This window comes from Neoarius graeffei, chromosome 20 (genome assembly GCF_027579695.1).
Source record: "Neoarius graeffei isolate fNeoGra1 chromosome 20, fNeoGra1.pri, whole genome shotgun sequence".
Classification (NCBI taxonomy): domain Eukaryota; kingdom Metazoa; phylum Chordata; class Actinopteri; order Siluriformes; family Ariidae; genus Neoarius; species Neoarius graeffei.
Genome location: NC_083588.1, coordinates 11929653 through 11951879, shown reverse-complemented (window position 1 = coordinate 11951879; position 22227 = coordinate 11929653). Strand labels below are relative to the sequence as shown.

Sequence of the window (22227 nt, the reverse complement as noted above, 5' to 3'; positions counted from 1 at the left end):
AGCCATTCAATGCATCAAATAACTTCTATTTAAAAGGAACTACAGCACAGTTAGAATTGTCATCAGAATGTCTCACGTTATTCCTTCCACATTCGCTGGATATGACCAATCGCGCGCTCTGATTGTCTGATTGGCTCCTCTCCTACAAAGCTATCGGCTCATATACCGTGAGTAGAGAAAAACAAAATGGCGGAGCGTGTTGCTGAACCAACCGAGGGCGAAATAAAAACTCTACTTGAAAACAAAAGCTTTTTTGTTTTATTTTATTTCTTTCTATTTTTTTTCTGTGGGTTTGTGTGGTTTGATGTTTGAGTGTTTTATCCGCCGGTTGTGGTGTAGCTCCGGACCCAGTTTTGGGCGTTGGTTCCCTCCAGGCCTTGGTTTACCGTGAGCGATGCCTGCACTCCCAGCTGTGGACTGCAGTGAGCTCGTTGCTCATTTTACATCGTGGTTGTCCAGCGCTCTGTGCTTTAATGCTTGGCGTGATGTTGCTCGGTGGTGTCACGGCGGCTGTGCAGGCGGTTTGGGACACACCAGCGCTCTGCGTGGCGGAGCTTCTCTGCTCGCATTGTGGATTCATGGCGTGGTGTTCGAGCGATGTTGCTGGCGGCGGTGCTGGAGATGTGGGACCTGTTCTCGTGCGCCTTTTGGTGGGACTGTGGCTGCTACACCACGGGAATTACATCCTGACCCCTACTTGGTGGACTTTTTATTTTTATTTATTTATTTTTTATTATATTTTTATTTTTTCTTTCTTTGTCTATTATTGTTATCTGTTGTCTGTGTGTGTTTGTGTGTATGTTTGAACCTCCTGTAAAGCGTCTTTGAGTACCATGAAAAGCACTATACAAAACAGATGTATTATTATTATTATTATTATTATTATTATTAAAACCCCAAAAAGACAAAAGAAAAAGCAACAAAATATGGAATGAAAGTATCTTTTTTTTTTCAAGAATGATTTTCACATTTTTCACAAATTGCTCCTGTCATTTCGCCGGTTCGTTGACATTCTAAGCGGAAATCGTTTTGTCGGATGTTTTGTATAAAGTTTTTATTTGTCGAATTTGCAAAAATTTAAATAAAAATGCTCGGTTTCTCAAAATCCAGTGAATGTGGATAGGATAAAACAGTTATTCCATTCCATCTCGTCGTACACGGCTTATAACTCATGTGTATCAGCTCAAGTACGACTTGATTTCGCGGATCAACTTAAATTATTATTCATTCATCTTTCACTAATATTAAAAGAAGACAAAACGTTTTGTTTTCATCATAAAACCTACATTAAGTCATGAAATTCAGTATTGTGACAAATGACAAAAGTGAGAAATGTCGCCCACTACTGTGTTTCGTTGAAAAATTGTAAATAAAGGAATAAAACTCTGGCCGTAAGGTGTTTTTGGAAACTAATCAACAACAGCCTGGTGTGATGATGCTTGATATGAAGCAGAGTTCCAGTGACCACACCGAAGTTGATTATTTTCCAATCGCAGCACATCTCTAAGGGATTTGTCTAATATGACCGCAACTCGACTAAAGTTTTTTTTTTTACCCGATTCAAAAATTGCCATCATGCTTTCTCTCAATTTATATTTACGTTTCACTTTCATGCGAAACTAGTTCACTCCTCTTCCTGTCAGAAGTACGGTCACAGAAACTAAATCAGCACCTTCAGTCCAATCAGGGGTGGGTTTCCCGATAATGTTGCCCTCTAGAGCGAAAGAGAGAGTTGAGGGACTCTCTTAAGCAACGAATGTTGTCTCTGGACGTGGTTTTCCAGAACTCACTCGAAAGAAGGGATCGAAAGAGCAACAGGACGAAGAGCGTCTTTGCGATGTGTGTCCACGATATAGGCATTAGTAGCTGCTCAAGGCAGTCGTTGCTGAAGGCATTAGTAGTTGCTAAATCCAGTCGATAAGGTCACATGGCTTTCGTTTTTTAAAAAAATTCATTAGATTTTGGTTAAGTGTTCAAAATAAGATAAAAAAAAAATTTTCGCGGTCCGGTTTCCATCAAATCCTGTGCTCTGATTGGCTGGCGAGCGGGTCCGTATTCTACGATACGGACCCCGGTTACGGACCTCTGGCGACTCGCTCGTTCACAACAACAACCACCATCGTAGCCATTTTTGTCAACATTTATTTTCGCATTTCTCAGGAGAACAGCATTAATTTTACAGCATGGATCGCGATAACGACAGTCTTTACAGCGAAAGTGAGTTTTACTACCCTGAGGAAGACGAAATAAAAGAAAACATTTCAGGAGAAAGCTAAAAACCTCTAACTGTTGCTAACGCTGAGCAAAAACATGGCTGAATCCTGAATGACTCAATTTTGTATAAATAGGGGACTACATAGGCGACAAAATGTAGTTTTTTTCCTGCCATGGAAGTGCACTTGTATACCGAGGAGGAAGCAATTTGCATTACAGCCGTGAATGAGGATTCAAAATGGCGGCTCGGCTCGGTTTTCCCTTTCGGGCGCTCTCGTTTTCTGTTAGAATTTGGTAAAGAAAAAGATAAACATATTATTTACCAGCTTAAGGTCGGTCCGTATGGTGAAATACCGTGACCTCGGCCTTGAATACTGACCTCGGCCCAGAGGGCCTCGCTCAGTACTTTCAAGACCTCGGTCACGGTATTTCACCATACGGACCTCCCTGCTGGTAAATAACACACACATATCTCATCTCATCATTTCTAGCCGCTTTATCCTGTTCTACAGGGTCGCAGGCGAGCTGGAGCCTATCCCAGCTGACTACGGGCGAAAGGCGGGGTACACCCTGGACAAGTCGCCAGGTCATCACAGGGCTGACACATAGACACAGACAACCATTCACACTCACATTCACACCTACGGTCAATTTAGAGTCACCAGTTAACCTAACCTGCATGTCTTTGGACTGTGGGGGAAACCGGAGCACCCGGAGGGAACCCACGCGGACACGGGGAGAACATGCAAACTCCACACAGAATGGCCCTCGAACCCGGACCTTCTTGCTGTGAGGCGATAGCGCTAACCACTACACCACCGTGCTGCCCCTGAGCAAATCATAAGCTAAATAATTAAGTAAATGTGTTCTTCGTGCTCGCTCATTTCACTGTTAAACCCAATCATGCAGTCAGGATTATTTCAACTCTTATCCACAGTGCAGACTGGGCAATGTTCTCCCTTTTAAGTGCACGCACACATGCAGAGAAAGAGAGGTTTTGATCTGTGTATAGTGCATACCTAAGACGGTTGAATTGACCTCCTTATTTATTTATTTATATATATGTATGTAACCTCCTGGGAACGAAGAAAAAAAAAAACTGTCTCTCTCAATTTCTCTTTTGTTGTGATTTCCTTACTAGGAATTTCCCAGCAATCCTCCGAGTCACATGATACATCATTGGAAAGCCCAGGATGTACTCTTTACAAGACACCAGGATTCGAGTGAATAGCTTGAAAGAGTAAGAGGGTGTGCACGTCAAACAAATGTCAACTACAGAGGACACAAGTCTATGGGTTTGTTCTCAGGAGGATATACCTCCTGAGGTACACACTACACATAGATCAAAACCCCTCTCTCTCTCTCTCACGCATGCACACACAATGTCAGAGATGCAGAAATGTGTCCCACTGATGACACTAAATTAGTTAATCAGGCCAAACAAAATAATATATATGTGTTTCCGGTTACTCAACCGACCCTGTAAAAACACTGCGACCCTTCAACTGTTTATGACCACGACAAACAAACTATTTCTCGCGCCCGACCCTACCTGCTTGGCAGCCACCTGGCGAGTCAAACGAGAACCGCTAGGGCGTGTCATATAAACCACTCGGTATTTGCCGAAAGACACAAGGCCCGTTAGGAGTAAATTGACAACCAACACGCACCTCCCTCTACCCCAGCCCTTTCAAACCAGCATGGGCACGGTCTGGTAGGACGCTGCCTTGGCCAATCATTCGCCACTGTGCAAGCGCTGCTCAGCGACTTACGTTTTGATTTGATCAATGGCTCCAGCCCACCTTTAAACGTTTATAACTCGGACACCGAAGGTCGCAGCAAAGCCAAATTTCGTCGGCATTTCTAGACAGGGGTCACCGTTAGATGCAATCGAATACATAGCTGAACAATGCTGCACATTCTTGCTAGTGTTACAATGATGATTATCTTAGATTTTTAAGTAGAAAAACTGGCCACCCTTGTGTTCATGGCTCGAAGGGTCGGATGTAAATGACTGCTTGCACATGCGAGGTATATCTCATCGATTCTTCCGGGTGCCTATAAAATGGAGGTTCGCCTCAGAACAAAAAGCGACACAGTGGACAGAAATGTTTGCTTGTCAAATCAGCCTATTGCAATGCAAAAGATATTGGTGACACTGGAAAGATACTGGTGACTCAGCAGATACCAGAAGATCGTCTGCGTACTGCAGGACCACAGAGCCCTGAGGGAGGAAGAGGTCACAGAGTGCGTTATGAATTTGAATTACGGCTGAAAAAAACAGCAGGAGAGTTAATAAAACCTTGAGGCAAAAACGTGTCCACGAATACTCTCTCCCCCTGTGCGTGAAAAAGGCAGAACAGAGATCAATAACGGAAAAACAGCAATGATGAGAAACATCAGGTACAATGGGTGCAACAGGGACGATCAATTCATTAATCTTATGTAAATCCTGCGTAAAACGCCAGGTACCATCAGGTTTAGGTATTTAAAAATATTTCCAAATGAAGAACTATAGAGTAACTACAACATTGTTTCCTACAACAAATCACACAGTTCTGACATTCTGGGATCAGTTGCAAACGTTTAACGAGTATTTTGCAAAAAAAAAAAAAAGTTTCCAAAGGAAACTTCTCACTTTTTCCCAACCTACCCTAGAAAATTTGTCGTAAACTTTTGGGATAAACAAATTTTTTTCCCTACCTACCTACCCTATTTTGAAAACCCAGGAAACACATATTTTGTTTGGCCTCACTCACCTTTTGGAGTTAAATTTGCTTAAAATGTAGCGATATAAATGTGACATTCCGATATCCAGCCGTAATTCCGGAACGTACTGAAATATATTCACTGTTTTGCGGATATTTATTTCAGAATTAACTCAATGCACTTGTCATGTACAAGAAAAATAATTCAACACCATCGTTAGATTCAACAGAAGTTTCCCCCGTTGACTCGGAGAGTCCCTCGGAGATGCTCTGTATTCGGCGGCGAGCGAGTCACTTTGTTTTGAAAGAGTGGTCCGAGTCTGTCGTAAATTCCAAGCAAACTAAAGGACTACGATGTTGTTCGGGAAAACCACGTGAGCTTGACGATGGATCTTAAGAGGGAATTTAAGGCCCTGTCCACACGGCAACGGATTCAGGTGAATCTGATAAAATTGTTTATCGTTTCGGCCTGGCGTCCACACGGCACCGGCGTTTTGGGTGCCCCAAAACGAAATCTTTTGAGAACGGGTTCCAGAGTGGAAAAACCTGGCAACGGCACCGTTGCGAAGTCGTCTGGATGAGTAGAACGGATTTGTTTACGATGACGTCACAACCACATGACTGTCAGTGCTTCACACCGGGTAGAAGTGTAACGAACTCGATGCGAGTTGTCAACAAATCCTATAACTTGGTTCATGAAACGCGCTTACAAAATATTTTCACTGTGAATATTTACCGTGTAATGGTGCAAAGTGAGAGAGAGAGAGAGAGAGAGAGAGAGAGAATAGCCCTTAGGGCAGAGTCTTTAGTCCAAACACTGTGGAAGCCGTACCAAACCGCGCACCGCCCGTGCGCTTTCCAAAAACAAAAACAATCCCACCAGCAAAAATACGGAAAAAAAAAAAAAAGGAGCGATCTCACCTCTTCAGATGTTGGTTTAAGTCCGACAATATATTCCTCAAAAAGGGCATAGAAGAACAAAGTAATCCATCAACGTGTAGCATTCAATTTATTCCGGACCATTAAAGAATTCTGGAGGATATCAGAATGTTGGCGTACCGGCTTCCATCTACCCCCGTTCATTCCTCTTTCCGCGTCTTTCGTTTTACGCTACTGATTAATAATCAAAACTTTATGTGGCTGATGCTACAGAAGAAGGGGTTTATGCACATGCGTCTACTACTTCTATTGTTCTGGTGTCTCCGATGGGACCGTCTTACAGCGCACGTAGAGGTGTGGCATGTGTATTGCATCGTTTTTCAGCAAGCGTTGCGTTGCCATATGTACCTGAAATTTTACTGATCCGTTGCCCATGTGGACGCGATATTTAAAAAAAAAAAAAAATCTCGCTGCAGTTGTCGTGTGGATGTAGCCTAAGACTCTTGGCCTTCAGAGGCTTTTGGGAAACCCACCCCCAGATTTGAGAACTCGACAGTGCTTTGGTCGAAATTACTCCTTCAACGCAAGTCGAGTGTGTCTTAAATTTAAAGGGTTTTTCGTGGCTTACCTTCTGAAGTGATCTCTCCTTCCTCGGTGGATTCGGAAGGAGGCTCCTCGTCTTCGCTGTCATCGTCAAAAGACGAAAGGTCGCTCGTGTGGACTGAACTCACCGTGATGTCGCTCAAACCCTCCAGATCGGAGTCCTCCAGAGAGTATTCTGCCACAACACACACACAGAGCTGAGCACACTGTGGCTCTGAAATATTTCGTATTCCACTGTCTGTTCTTTTTCAATGCATCACTGAAACAAATGACCACAACTGAAGGCTCTCCCTCGATGCGCTCCATAAATGACTGAACTGAACTGAATTAAAAACGAACTCTTTTCGCTCATCTTCTGCACTGACTGTTCAGCTTTCACACTGGACCTACAAGCCACTGGAACATCAAACTTGAAACGAAAACAAACGATAAGTTTTGTCTCACTCCGTTACCTTCTTTCAGTCGTTCTCTCGCTTTCTGGCGAATGTGCAGTTTGTTATCGGTGCTGCTCTCCTCCCTGTTCTTCCCCGACCCTTTCTTATCTTTGGCGTCTTCTCCTTTCTTTTCCTTCCCCTCCTCTCGCTCTTCTCCCTCCTCCTCCTCTTTCTTGATCTCCTCAGGCTCCTCTGTCTGTTGATCCACCTCCATCGTCTCCTTCTGTCTCTCCTCCTCCTTCTCTCGCTCTTTACTCGTCTCATCTTCGTTCTCTCCGAGCGTCTCTTCCTGCTCCTCCTCCGCCTTTGTCCAATCCGCTTCCTTCTCGTCCTCCTCTACCAGGTTCATGTCTTCCTCGCCTCCGTCCTGTTCATTTAGAATGGCGGGATCGTGGCTCTGAGAGGGGGCGGAGTCTGAGACCAGCACCGAGGAGACCGCTGATGATTGGGGGGGTTAAGAAATACACATGCATACATACACAGAGAGAGAGAATGAAAAAAAGGTAAGGACAACTGAATGTGAGGAGTAAAAATTGCACAAAGAACTTTGAAGGTGAGAAACTAAATCTAGAAAGTGGGAAATGAAGAGTGAGAGAAACTGACAGGAGTGAGGAAAAGACGACAAGAAAATAATAACAGTTCAAGAAAAAGAGAGAAAGGGAAAGAAGTGGAGTCAGAGTGCTTGTAAAGGAAATGCAGGAAAGAATTAAAAAAAGAAAAAACAGTTTTGAGAACTTCACAAGCTCTGACACCTGGAGATGGCAGCTGAACTTCCTGGTTTTCCACCATCTGGAGGAGGGTATGTGGAGGCTCCTCCTCTTCCACGTGGTTGCCAGGAGACAGGAACTGACGCACAACACGTTCCACCTGTGGCCGGAAGGTGTGCTGAACTTTGGGGTCCACGACCTGCGCTACAATCCGATCTACACCCTGCTCCAACAAACCTGACCTGGAATATACAGTGCTCGGGTTACTGAAGTAACCAGGCTGCAGAAATAAGCACACCAACAAACAAACATTCCAAGGTTCGGAATGATCTTTCGGTTCCCAATAAAGCCTGATTTTTAAATAAATAAATAAATAAAAAATCAGAGCCAGGTTAGATGAGACGTACTGCAGCACGAGTTGCCTGATGCTGTTCCTCAGCTGGTTCTTGTTCAGTTGAGGACTCCACGTGTGGTTCGACAGGTGATTTGACACAAAGTTGTCCACTCGCTGTCTCAGGTGCAGATACGCAGGCTGAAACAGAGGCACGAGAAGGCGGATGAGCTACAACAGCACAAGACCACACCAGATTCTTGTTCTCGGCTGACAAGCGTGGAATCCGATGTAACATTTCTGCTCTCTGCGTCAAGGTTCGACACGTGTGTAACGAGATGCTTTTCTGCTCACCACGGTTGTAAAGAGTGGTTATTTAGCCTCAAAGAACATGGGGGCAGCCAGGGCCTGAAGGTTCGAGAAGCAGCTTTGGGCCAAAAGGTTGCTGGTTCGATTCCCGGGATCAGCAGGAAAAAATGTGAGGGGACGAATGAAAAGCATAACTGCTCACTGCTCTGGGTATGTATGTGTGCGCGCGCTCACTGCTCACTTGTGTGTGCTTCAGACGGGTTAACTGCAGAGGAGGAATTTCACTGCGCTTGAGTGTGCATGTGACCAAATAAAGGCTTCTTCAAGACGTTTGACTGTGTGCGCGTACATTTATTAATCCAGCCAGCAAAACCTACACAAAACGAGCAACAATATTTACTACTGTGATACATGGAATAAAAACATGTATTCTATTCCCTTCTAGCGGGTTTATTGATGGCATGCAATCCTGTTACCATATCGCTTACGCCACTCTCTCCAATGGAGAATGAGCGTGCAATATTGTTCTAATATTGCACGTTGTCAAGACAACACGACGTCACACTTTGGAGCTCATGCGAAGATGCAATGACAAAACTTTGCTGCTGCGCACGCGCACAATCGTTTGTTTGCCGGCCGGGAAAGAGAGAAGACGGGGTTAATTACAACGCTCGGATTAAGCACTAAATAAATAAACTCAAAACTGAAACTAAAGACACACTGAACATCTGAAAGGCTACCAAAACTGCATAATATATTCTTCACGCATATTTACAAGAGAAAAACATACCAACGGACATCGAAAAACTGGAAAAGAGACACGTCGGAGATGTAAAACTGCTGCGGGAGTGAACGAATGACAATTTGTCCACAAGCATGGCCGCTTCATGAAAAGCGGAAGACTGAAAGACAAAGATGCGCTGAACACCCGAAAGGCTACCACAACTTCGCTGAATATTCTTCATTCATATTTACAAGAGAAAAACATACCAACGGACATTGAAAAACTGGAAGAGAGCAAAAGTGGAAATATTGTCAAAGTTCTACTTGGGGGTGAGGAAAAGTGACGGAGACTTTTACAAGAAGACTTCAGTCATGGACTTCACCCAGGAAAGCCCTTTTGTTTTGAACAACTGCAACGGAACAATTAACTATGACCAAAAGTAACTTGGAACTTGAACTGTTAGCTTGGATATAAGTTGGATTGTTGTTCAGGCTTTTTGGCCTTGTACCATTTTGATTGTTAGAGTTTTGACTTCGTACACTGGATTGACAGAACACTGAATCACAATTGATCAGAATCAGCATTGGTAAGTTACCGCCCTGTTCTTAAAGTGCATATCACGGGTAAATTCAGGAGCAAGATCAATGTAATTCTCCTATTTTATATCTGTCACATTTTGCGCAATTTTTTTACCTTGCGCAATACCAGAAAAATTCAGTTGAAATCAAGCCGTTTGAGTTGAATTGGTCCGCCTCTGAAAAAACTTAGCATTTGGATTTCCCGGCAAATGTTGATTTTCGTGACGTCATCTGCGGGATGCCTCCTTCTGAATCCTAAGTCAGCACTGGTTTGTTTGAGAAAACGACCTGGTGGTTTTCTGTAAATTTCTTCAACGTTATCACGTAATTATTAAAATGATTAACAGATGTATCGTAGGAGGGTGTAGCAACACCAATCTCGATGGGATTAGTACTCATCGTTTCCCAAAAGACCGGACAATGAGAGAGAAATGGGAGCACTTGGTCTACACAGGCTGTGCACTGAAACCGTGCGAGCTCGCACAGCCTGCTGGCGCTTCCGCAGGTAACGTCACGAATCTGGCTCCAGACTCCCTTGGGATTTTTCCAGACGCGTTTTATTGTTTTATTTTTTTTCTGCTGTAGACAGATGGCCTTGTGCAAAATTACCCTTCTGGATGAGTGTGTAAAGGGACATACTTTCATAAATCTCATTCATCTCATCTCGTTATCTCTAGCCGCTTTATCCTTCTATAGGGTCGCAGGCAAGCTGGAGCCTATCCCAGCTGACTACGGGCGAAAGGCGGGGTACACCCTTGACAAGTCGCCAGGTCATCACAGGGCTGACACATAGACACAGACAACCATTCACACTCACATTCACACCTATGGTCAATTTAGAGTCACCAGTTAACCTAACCTGCATGTCTTTGGACTGTGGGGGAAACCGGAGCACCCGGAGGAAACCCGCGCGGACACGGGGAGAACATGCAAACTCCGCACAGAAAGGCCCTCGCCGGCCACAGGGCTCAGACCCAGACCTTCTTGCTGTGAGGCGACAGCGCTAACCACTACGCCACCTACTTTCATAAATTTAAAAAAAAAAACGAATTTGGTCCAGAATATGCACTTTTTGTAAAATCTGGAATTGTTCCATCGAATGTGTATGTATAATAATAATAATAATAATAATAATAATAATAATACGGTGGTGTAGTGGTTAGCACAGTCACCTCACAGCAAGAAGGTTCTGGGTTCGAGCCCAGCCGCTGGCAGAGGCCTTTCTGTGTGGAGTTTGCATGTTCTCCACGTGTCTACATGGGTTTCCTCCACAGTTCAAAGACATGCAGTTAGGTTAACATGGGGCGGCCTTGGGCTGAAGTGCCCTTGAGCAAAGCACCTAACCCTTAACTGCTCCGCAGGCGCTCTAGTGTGGCTGCTTCAGAGGGGTTAAATGCAGAGGATGAATCTCACTGTGCTTGAAGTGTGCATGTGACAAATAAAGGTTTCTTCTTCTTCTTAATAATAATCATAATAATATTGGCTGGCTTTTTTCATGGTCTATCAGATATATTCCGTTCAGCTCCTCGTCTTCAACTCGTTCAATATGAATGGAATACACTACCGTTCAAAAGTTTGGGGTCACCCAGACAATTTTGCCTTTTCCATGAAAAGTCACACTTTTATTTACCACCATAAGTTGTAAAATGAATAGAAAATATAGTCAAGACATTTTTCTGGCCATTTTGAGCATTTAATTGACCCCACAAATGTGATGCTCCAGAAACTCAATCTGCTCAAAGGAAGGTCAGTTTTATAGCTTCTCTAAAGAGCTCAACTGTTTTCAGCTGTGCTAACATGATTGTACAAGGGTTTTCTAATCATCCATTAGCCTTCTGAGGCAATGAGCAAACACATTGTACCATTAGAACACTGGAGTGAGAGTTGCTGGAAATGGGCCTCTATACACCTATGGAGATATTGCACCAAAAACCAGACATTTGCAGCTAGAATAGTCATTTACCGCATTAGCAATGTATAGAGTGGATTTCTGATTAGTTTAAAGCAGTGATTCTCAAACTGTGGTACGCGGGCTCCATTCTAGTGGTACACCAAAGAATCACTTAAATATAAATAAAATTTAAAAAATAAAATAAAACGTGAAATACTATCCATAATATCCGAATGGATGAAAATATATCTCATCAACCGATGACAAGAAAATGAAAGGAGATACAAATTAAGTTAATCATTTTACAAAGTTTGCAAGTGCTTCTGGGTAGCCATACTTAGGTGGGGTTTACATTAGACCGTATCAGCGGATCATCAGATTAACGTTTTTAAAACGATTAGCGTGCACACAGCAACGCCAATACACGGATACGCTCGGCTCCGCAGGCATCCTGCGCTCCAAATCACTCTGCCCTGAACAGTGAGTGCCCTCTGGAGGGTGCGCACTCCGGCCCTGCGCAGCTCACACAGCGCGCGGGTGAAGTGCAAAAGCAGTGATTCGGGACTGAGCCGCTGTGTGTGAGAGATCTCAGTGCATGTCGGGCATGCGCGTCACTTACCACTTGCAAGTGGAAGGATGGCAAGCCTAAAGACAATCATAACTACACAATGGGCAGGATTTGCATCAGTATTTGCAGTATTTTCATACTTTTATACTCTTTAATGAAAGGTGATACAAGGCGGAAGTCCGCGCCGTTTTTCAGCAGTCGCGTCACATGACCAACGCCAGCGAATCAGGAAGGTGGATGTCACAGTGACGTTGTCCAATGACGACGCCAGCTAGAGCTCAGCACAGCGTATCCGCGTATTCTCAATGTTTACACAGCACCGGACCAGACACGATCTGGATTGAATACGTGGACCCTGGCAGATTCCCGTTTCCCGGCGTTTCAATGTAAATGGACAGTGCATCCATGAAGAAAACGAGACAGATACGGTCTAATGTAAACTTGGCCTTAGCGTACGTACGCATTCCCGCCAGTTCCGCTGACAGACAGCTATCCGCCATTGGTAGACTAGGCTGTGATGGGAAAAGGTGGAGGTGGCTTTGCTAATTATGACGAGTACGACAAAATTACTGTCGTGGCTTAAATCCGCGAATGGGAGCGTGGATCAGGAGAGAGGGAGAACTGAAGAGGACGTGTGTGAGCCGAGCGCAGATGCTAACGACGGTGGCAAAACCAGCCCCAGAACTGCTAGCAAACTGCAGAAACCAGTGAAGAGGAAGTATGACGAAAAATACATAAAACTGGGATTCATTTGGAGCGGGACAGAGGAGCTGCCCAGGCCGCAGTGTGTTGTATGCGGGGACGTTCTGAGCAATGAGTCCATGAAACCATCGCATCTCAAACGGCATCTTACGACCAAACACACAGCACTAAAGGACAAACCAATGGATTTTTTTTTTTACGAAAACGTGATGAACTGAAGCAGTCCAAGTCCACCATTCTGTCCTATGGTACACCCGTAGCCAAAGCACAGGAAGCTTCATATCGTGCCAGCCTCCTGCTCGCCAGAGCCGGTAAGCCGCACACAATCGGGGAACTGCTGTGCTTACCATTAGCCAAAGAGATGACACATATCATGCTTAATGCTTTTCCTCACTTCTGTTTTATTCTTAATCTTATTGTTCTTCCTCTGTTTGTGGGTGTGTTTTTCAGTGGCACCTCCAGAAATATTTCATAGGGGTGGCCAGATGGGGACACTTAAAATCTTGGGGTGGCAGACCAAAACTAAAAGCCATAATTTCAGGATATCATTATACTGTTGTTGTAAACCGGCAAGTAGAAAACTATCAGAACGACTTAAGGAAATGCCTACTGATATACTTTGGTTTATTGTGTTATATTTAATGTTACTAATGATCTGTTATTGATGCTGGCTGTGTATCCTGCTCTGTCTTTTCCTCTACTCCGTCCTCCTCCTCCTCCTCCTCCTCACTAAGCCTCTGTTGCTCCCCTGCCGTCTCTTTCTCTCCTGTTCTAATATTTTTCTTAAAATAAGAAGAGATGTCTGTGGACTTTCTCTTTATTGTCTGAAAATGACTGACATAACATACAATCAGCAGCTAACGTTAGCTACGTAACTCAGTTATACATGTCAAAAATCCGTCAAAAAGCTGCTGTAACAGCACTATTTAGCACTTAAAAAGCACGTTACAACGCATCTTGACCCTCTTCTTTTACTAAAGAATCTCCTCTCATTATCTCTAGCCGCTTTATCCTTCTACAGGGTCACAGGCAAGCTGGAGCCTATCCCAGCTGACTACGGGCGAAAGGCGGGGTACACCCTGGACAAGTCGCCAGGTCATCACAGGGCTGACACATAGACACAGACAACCATTCACACTCACATTCACACCTACGGTCAATTTAGAGTCACCAGTTAACCTAACCTGCATGTCTTTGGACTGTGGGGGAAACCGGAGCACCCGGAGGAAACCCACGCTGACACGGGGAGAACATGCAAACTCCACACAGAAAGGCCCTCGCCGGCCCCGGGGCTCGAACCCAGGACCTTCTTGCTGTGAGGTGACAGCGCTAACCACTACACCACCGTGCCGCCCTTACTAAAGAATATTTTGACTTATTTACTTACTGGTAGTCTTCTCCGTCTTCTCTCTTAACTCCTTTTGAGGTCATTATTTACCTGTGTAGGTATAAGCGGCGGTCACGCGCACATGCTGAGCCGTTGCTATAGGAGCGCGCAAAACCGGAGGGGCTGCTGTGAGTGAGGGAAGATTATCTTCCCTCACTCACCGAAGATCAAGAGCGTCTTGCCTGGCTGGCTGTGCATTTGGGATGAACTGCATAAGGGCAATTCCATGTAAATGTCAACCTCACCATGCAAAAATAAAGCAACATGTAATACATCAAAACCACTCCCAGAGATATCACCTAGGCCTGTATTTTACAGATGTGAATAAGTTGAACCAATTTGTCACAAGAATTGTTCCCTTCGCCTTAATACGTCAGTCTTTCTTATAATGTAAAACCCAAGCTAAAATCAACTTTGATCATGTACAATTCTATATTGCCACAAGCCACAGAAATGTATGCTAAAATCCACAAAACAGCAAAACAATAGCCATCCTAAATATTATTTAAGAACTTTGATAGTTTTAGCTGATATTTAGAGAGTTTTTCAAAGGGTTATGGTGGTTAAATTGCTGATTTTCTAAACATATGCCATGTCTATTTCAGACGCGTCACATCCATAACGGAATTTCGTCACATCCATAACGCTGACTTTTCCTTCCGAAACTCTGCATGAAATACAAAATATTTTAAACAAAGATTTTTTTTAATATTCACCTTGGACCCCTCTATCAAATGGATATCTCCATTTCGACATTAGGTTTACAATTTCACAGAGTTTGATAAAAATGTACAGTCACCCAAGAAAAGTGATACTTTTTCTGTCACATCCATAACGCATCTTTTATTGGCATTTTCCGGCATGCCCTAGCTGTACTATGGGAATTGTTCTTGTTCTATCACTTCTCCAGTATGGCACAGCCTTAAAATATGCAACACCTGTTTAAATACTGAGAGACAATAAAACATGCATTGGGTCATTTGTTGCCATTTTGAGTTCAAGTGTCACGTCCATAACGCTGGAATTGCTCATAACTGAGGCTACTACAATCTATACTGGCCAGTGGGGTGGCCAGTAAATTTGTAGGGGTGGCCACAGCCCCCCCGGCCACCCCCTGGTGGCGCCACTGGTGTGTTTCTGTTTCAGAAAGCAGTCACTGGAGTTAAGAAACGGCAAGAACTGCAGCTATGCATAGCCTGTTTGGATTTTTTTCAAGTACATCAAGTGCAGTACTTTCTTTTACTTAACATTTAAGTACAGTACAGTTATTTAACTTAAGTACATTTTCATTTAATATTTAAGAACTGTCTTTTAATATTTATTTTAGTACAATGTTTTTCACTTATGTGCAATTAATTTTATTTAATTCATTATTTAAGTACAGTGTTTTATTTTCCTATATTTAAACACAGTGTTACTGTTCAAAGTACTGTGCGTAATGTTACAGTGGCCAACAATATTAAATATACTTGTTAAATAAAACCTCCGCCTTGTTTTTCGTCACATCCATAACGCTGACTTTTCCTTCCGAAACTCTGCATGAAATACAAAATATTTTAAACAAAGATTTTTTTTAATATTCACCTTGGACCCCTCTATCAAATGGATATCTCCATTTCGACATTAGGTTTACAATTTCACAGAGTTTGATAAAAATGTACAGTCACCCAAGAAAAGTGATACTTTTTCTGTCACATCCATAACGCATCTTTTATTGGCATTTTCCGGCATGCCCTAGATGTACTATGGGAATTGTTCTTGTTCTATCACTTCTCCAGTATGGTACAGCCTTAAAATATGCAACACCTGTTTAAATACTGGGGGACAATAAAACATGCACTGGGTCATTTGTTGCCATTTTGAGTTCAAGTGTCACGTCCATAACGCTGGAATTGCTCTTTTAATGAATACTTAGGCCTACTATGCTACAGTATTTTAATGTTGGTCATTATGGTGGTACAAATAGATTCAAAGTTTACTTTCAAAAAATGTGTAAAGGAACACCTAATGGCCAAAATAATGAATGAAGAAAATAACGATTTTAGTTATTATTAGTTATGTATGTATTAGGTGCCAAAATTGTACAGTAATTTTTATTTTTTACAATGGTTAAATACTTATTATTTTACGAGTATTTACTATGTTAATTTTAATTATGTTTTTTTTAAATACAATTTTTGTTTCTAGTGATAAATTAGTTTAATCATAGTATGTTTATAATTTAAATATTTACGTTGTCAAATTTATTATTTTTACGTGCCAAGTTTGCCACAACCATCTTGTCATCTTGAGGACCACAATGGAAATAAGTGTATTTTAATGCTTTTTGTGTACATGTATGTTTTTATCATATATATTTATATTGCCAAATCAAATCAAATACATGGAGAGCCAAGTATTTTCTGAGGTGGTACTTGGTGAAAAAAGTTTGAGAACCACTGGTTTAAAGTGATCTTCGTTGAAAAGAACAGTGCTTTTCTTTCAAAAATAAGGACATTTCAAAGTGACCCCAAACTTTTGACCGGTAGTGTATATCTGACAGACCATGAAAAAAGCCAGCCAATATTATTTTATTCATCAACCTATGAATCACATCAGAACTGTCAATACAAAAACATTGCACACATTTATAAGGACACCTAATATTGATGTCTTACTATCTACCGCATACACACATCAGTCGTGTGTGGGAAGCTTTACAGAAATGAACCGAAACAAACATGCAATAAACCGGTTAGCTTAGCATAAACAAGCCCTTTACCTTCGTATCCACATCCGCCAAGCAGTCTCTCCGGAACTGGTCAAACAGTCCCTGTGTTTTTAAATGATTTACGATCATAGCGACCAGCTGAGGGTCACCCGGAGGTAAACCAGCCATCCTGGGTGTGATGTTAATTTAAAAAAAAAAGTTTTAAAATGATATCAAGTCCGAGGGTTGAGGTTCAACCCCTGCCTATGGAAATATTTTGATTTCGGCGTTGAGCATGAACGAACCGGATGTTGATCGGTGACACAGGAAGTAAAACCCGCGGCACGGAATGAACTCTAAAAATAAAGTTTTGACACCTGAATTTTGTGTAAAATTGTTTTTTTTTCCTGTTGTGTGCGTTTTTATTTGGAAAATAAAACGGAAACAATAAATAATAGCCCTCTTGTTTTCTTTTCTTTTTTAAAAAAATTATTTTGTTTTTCTTTCTTATTGTTTTAATTCTATTTCCTTTGTTTAAATTATTGTTATTACTATTATTATTAATAATAATAATAATAATAATACATCCTCTACCGGAAGTGCTTTTATGAACTTATTTGTATAAATTGTTTTTATTTATCAGAGGTGGAAAAACCCGGGTGCAGAAAGTAAAAACCCTGCCACGTTTTTGCTCCAGCCAATTCAATGAACCAGCTGATCCCAATCACCACATCCCACAGGCAGAAGGAAAACCAAAGCAGGACTTTTACTTTGTCAATCCAGTTTTTCCACCTCTGTTATTTATTTATTTGAAAATAACAGCAACAAAATACATTTGAATACTTTTATTTGAACCCACGATTAAAAATTAACATATACAGGATTCAAATATTATCAAGGTTTACATCAAGGGTATAAAAAGCATCGCCTACGCCACACTGCAAGGCTGCCCATTACAGCTGATATCGAGCAGAACTTTGCCAATTGTTTAGATTTTACTCTGGAAAGCCCTGCCGGTCTTAACCCACTCACTGTTAATTTATGTACGTGCCCCAGACTACCAAATATCAGGACGATGAGTGTACAGGAATAGCCAAGGCTGGTAATAGACTGGTACCAAAATCCAGAATTGTGACACCCAAAGGCATTTTTGAGACAAAGTCGGTAAACAGTCTTATTTTGTCAATTTGGGTGTGCCGAATTCAAATCTGCAATATGCCGAGCTCTATCTGACCTCTGTTGGCCTCTAGAGGTCATTGAACTTTGGGCCTGTAAACGTCTCAGCTGAACCCAGTTTCTCCGCTTTCTAAGGAATGAAATGTACTAAAATGATTAATGAAGTTAGCAAATGGCCTTGTTTGTTAAATGTTTGGGCGCTGAATTCATTTTTCATTTGTAAAACGACATATGACCTCTGATAACCTCAAGGTCATTCAACTTGGCCTATAGGCCTATGCATTTAACGGCATTTTTAAACTGACTTTACTCCCCCAAAAAGAATATGAACAGACAAAAAACAAATAGAAAGGAACAAATACAACATTAAATGCCAGTCCATGTACATGTGACTTACTTTTCACAATGAGAATGCCTAGGCGATCACCTTACATAACATTGCATTACATTTAGCGGTTATTGTTTATACAAAGCTACTGAAAAAAGGACAGATTCAGCAGCATACAAAATGTGGGGGCGTACAGGGTATACAGGTTAATCAGGGTTAGTATATATGAGAGTTTTTTTCTTTGTTGTTTGTTTTTTGTAAAGGCTTTACCCCGTTTAAAACAAAACATAAAACAAACAACAAAGAAAAAAACTCTCATATATACTAACCCTGATTAACCTGTATACCCTGTATGCCCCCACATTTTGTATGCTGCTGAATCTGTCCTTTTTTCAGTAGCTTTGTATAAACAATAACCGCGAAATGTAATGCAATGTTATGTAAGGTGATCGCCTAGGCATTCTCATTGTGAAAAGTAAGTCACATGTATATGGACTGGCATTTAATGTTGTATTTGTTCCTTTCTATTTGTTTTTTGTCAGTTCATATTCTTTTTGGGGGAGTAAAGTCAGTTTAAAAATGCCGTTAAATGCATAGGCCTATAGGCCAAGTTGAATGACCTTGAGGTTATCAGAGGTCATATGTCGTTTTACAAATGAAAAATGAATTCAGCACCCAAACATTTAACAAACAAGGCCATTTGCTAACTTCATTAATCATTTTAGTACATTTCATTCCTTAGAAAGCGGAGAAACTGGGTTCAGCTGAGACGTTTACAGGCCCAAAGTTCAATGACCTCTAGAGGTCAACAGAGGTCAAATAGAGCTCAGCATATTGCTGATTTGAATTCGGCACACCCAAATTGACAAAATAAGACTGTTTGCCGACTTTGTCTCAAAAATGCCTTTAACTCCTGAAATAAGCACTTTTTTGAATTTTGGTACCAGTCTATAATAGCTGCAAGTAGGGACTGATATTTGGCCATTTTGTCATAAAAGGCCATGTCCATATATGTATCAAAAACACATCCTACTTCAACTACTACTGCCTGCTTTCTATCCATGTCCTGAAGTACAATGTCAGGGGTGTTGGGGATATTGCCAAACACATCCTCAGTGCTGCCGAACCACTCCGCCGTCAAGCGTGAATATTTGTGCGTGCTTGGGAAGAGTGGCTCAACAGCACTGCCGATGAGGTCCACAATGCGATCATGACGTGCAGTATAGAGTGGTTTATACATGCTGCAACCATTCGCAACATCTGCGACTGACTCCAACTGCACGTCATGGTCAGCATGCATCAGGCAGTGTGGCTGACGATGTTCAGGATACCACAATGCCAGGTTGTTTATTTATTTATTTATTTGAAAATAACAGCAACAAAATACAAATACAGTGATTAATAGACACACACACACACACAAAAAAAACAAACAAACCAAGAGCTAGGGGGAGTTTTCAAATAAAGACATTAAATAATGAGCAGTAATGAAAAGTTTTCGCAGCTTTCTCGTTTTTCGAGTCAGAGACGATTTTGAGATCCTGTTCAGTTTCCTTTACGAAGGCGAGAAATGAAGGTTTTGAACGACTAAACTTGGAATGTGGTATTTTCCAAAAATGATCAATAAATTCATTCGATCACCCGTTTATTCATTTTGGACAGACCGATTGCACATGGCGTCACGTGTCCCATGACCCTCTCTGATTTTGCAGTGTCTGCCATCTTTGTGGAAGAACACATGTGCAGTAACAAGTACTTTTAGACGAAATGCCGCAAATTTGCGCAGTTGTTGGCTGCTCGAACAATTCTGCTAAGGCTGGAGTCAGATTGTTCAGTTTACCTGCTGTGAAAAGGCGAGAAGGGCCCCAAATAGAAGCTCTAACCCGTAGACGACGGAGACAGTGGCTTGCAAATCTGAACAGATCTGATATAAAAGAGACCAGCTATAAATATGTACGAGTATGGGCAGATCATTTCGTAAAGGGTAAGTTTATATTTCTACAGTTTATGTGAACCATCGACAAAATAAATATAAAGATGTGATATCCATGAAAGTGCTACTCCAGTTTATCTTGCAGTTACAAATGCAGAGCACAAAGCCCCAGTAAAATGTTGCCTGAGAAGACGCCAGTAATTTGGGTTATTTATTTGTTTGTGTTTTGTGTGACATTTGCCCACATCAGGAACCTACTAGATCCTGACACTAAACTTGTGCTAAACAGTACAGTGGTGCTTGAAAGTTTGTGAACCTTTTCAAATTTTCTATATTTCTGCATAAATATGACCTAAAACATCATCAGATTTTCATACAAGTCCTAAAAGTAGATAAAGAGAACCCAGTTAAACAAATGAGATAAAAATATTATACTTGGTCATTTATTTATTGAGAAAAATGATCCAATATTACACATCTGTGAGTGGCAAAAGTATGTGAACCTCTAGGATTAGCAGTTCATTTGAAGGTGAAATTCGAGTCAGGTGTTTTCAATCAATGGGATGACAATCAGGTGTGAGTGGGCACCCTGTTTTATTTAAAGAACAGGGATCTATCAACACATGTTTGTGGAGGTGTATCATGGCATGAACAAAGGAGATTTCTGAGGACCTCAGAAAAAGCGTTGTTGATGCTCATCAGGCTGGGAAAGGTTACAAAACCATCTCTAAAGAGTTTGGACTCCACCAATGATTGTATACGAATGGAGGAAATTCAAGACCATTGTTACCCTCCCCAGGAGTGGTCGACCAACCAAGATCATTCCAAGAGTAAGGCGTGTAATAGTCAGCGAGGTCACAAAGGAACCCAGGATAACTTCTAAGCAACTGAAGGCCTCTCTCACATTGGCTAATGTTAATGTTCATGAGTCCACCATCAGAAGAACACTGAACAACAATGGTGTGCATGGCAGGGCTGCAAGGAGAAAGCCACTGCTCTACAAATAGAACATTGCTGCTTGTCTGCAGTTTGCTAAAGATCATGTGGACAAGCCAGAAGACTGTTGGAAAAATGTTTTGTGGACGGATGAGACCAAAATAGAACTTTTTGGTTTAAATGATAAGCGTTATGTTTGGAGAAAGGAAAACACTGCATTCCAGCATAAGAACCTTATCCCATCTGTGAAACATGGTGGTGGTAGTATCAAGGTTTGGGCCTGTTTTACTGCATCTGGGCCAGGACGGCTTGCCATTGTTGATGGAACAATGAATTTTGAATTATACCAGCGAATTCTAAAGGAAAATATCAGGACATCTATCCATGAACTGAATCTCAAAAGAAGGTGAGTCATGCAGCAAGATGACGATCTTAAACACACAAGTCGTTCTACCAAAGAATGGTTAAAGAAGAATAAAGTTAATGTTTTGGAATGGCCAAGTCAAAGTCCTGACCTTAAACCAATGGAAATGTTGTGGAAGGACCTGAAGCGAGCAGTTCTTGTGAGGAAACCCACCAACATCCTAGAGTTGAAGCTGTTCTGTACGGAGGAATGGGCTAAAATTCCTCCAAGCTGGTGTGCAGGACTGATCAACAGTTACGGGAATGTTTAGTTGCAGTTATTGTTGCACAAGGGGGTCATACCAGATGCTGCAAGCAAAGGTTCACATACTTTTGCCACTCATAGATATGTGATCATTTTCCTCAACAAATAAATGACCATGTATAATATTTTTGTCTCATTTGTTTAACTGGGTTCTCTTTATCTACTTTTAGGACTTGTGTGAAAATCTGATGTTTTAGGTCATATTTATGCAGAAATATAGAAAATTTGAAAAGGTTCACAAACTTTCAAGCACCACTGTAGGTCCCAATGAGAAGAGGCATGTTTCCTTTCAAGTTGGATGCCAACTTATTCGTAGTGCGCCCTCTGTTGGAAGAAATTATTTGATGCATGTTGTGAGGAAAAGAAAACATGCCAGTTATCCAGACAGAGTCGTGGTTTTCAAATCTTCCCCCCCCCCCCCTCTCTCCTTCTGTTGCACATACAATATTATGTTTTTCCCTGC

At 41.8% G+C, this 22227-nt stretch overlaps 1 protein-coding gene across 2 annotated transcripts in view; it reads right to left on the bottom strand.

Annotated features, from left to right (window-relative positions):
- The window catches only part of bod1l1 (biorientation of chromosomes in cell division 1-like 1), a 52008-nt gene extending 34980 nt beyond the window's left edge, over window positions 1-17028 (bottom strand). For both annotated transcript variants that reach the window (XM_060901242.1, XM_060901243.1), the window contains exons 1-5: window positions 16797-17028; window positions 7953-8077; window positions 7591-7787; window positions 6857-7276; window positions 6430-6579 (exon numbers count right to left, since the gene is read on the bottom strand). In XM_060901242.1, coding sequence (XP_060757225.1) covers window positions 6430-6579; window positions 6857-7276; window positions 7591-7787; window positions 7953-8077; window positions 16797-16913 — 1009 coding nt within the window. In that variant the 5' untranslated portion in view covers window positions 16914-17028. The remainder of the gene's footprint in view (window positions 1-6429; window positions 6580-6856; window positions 7277-7590; window positions 7788-7952; window positions 8078-16796) is intronic.
- Between the last annotated feature and the right edge of the window lie 5199 nt (window positions 17029-22227).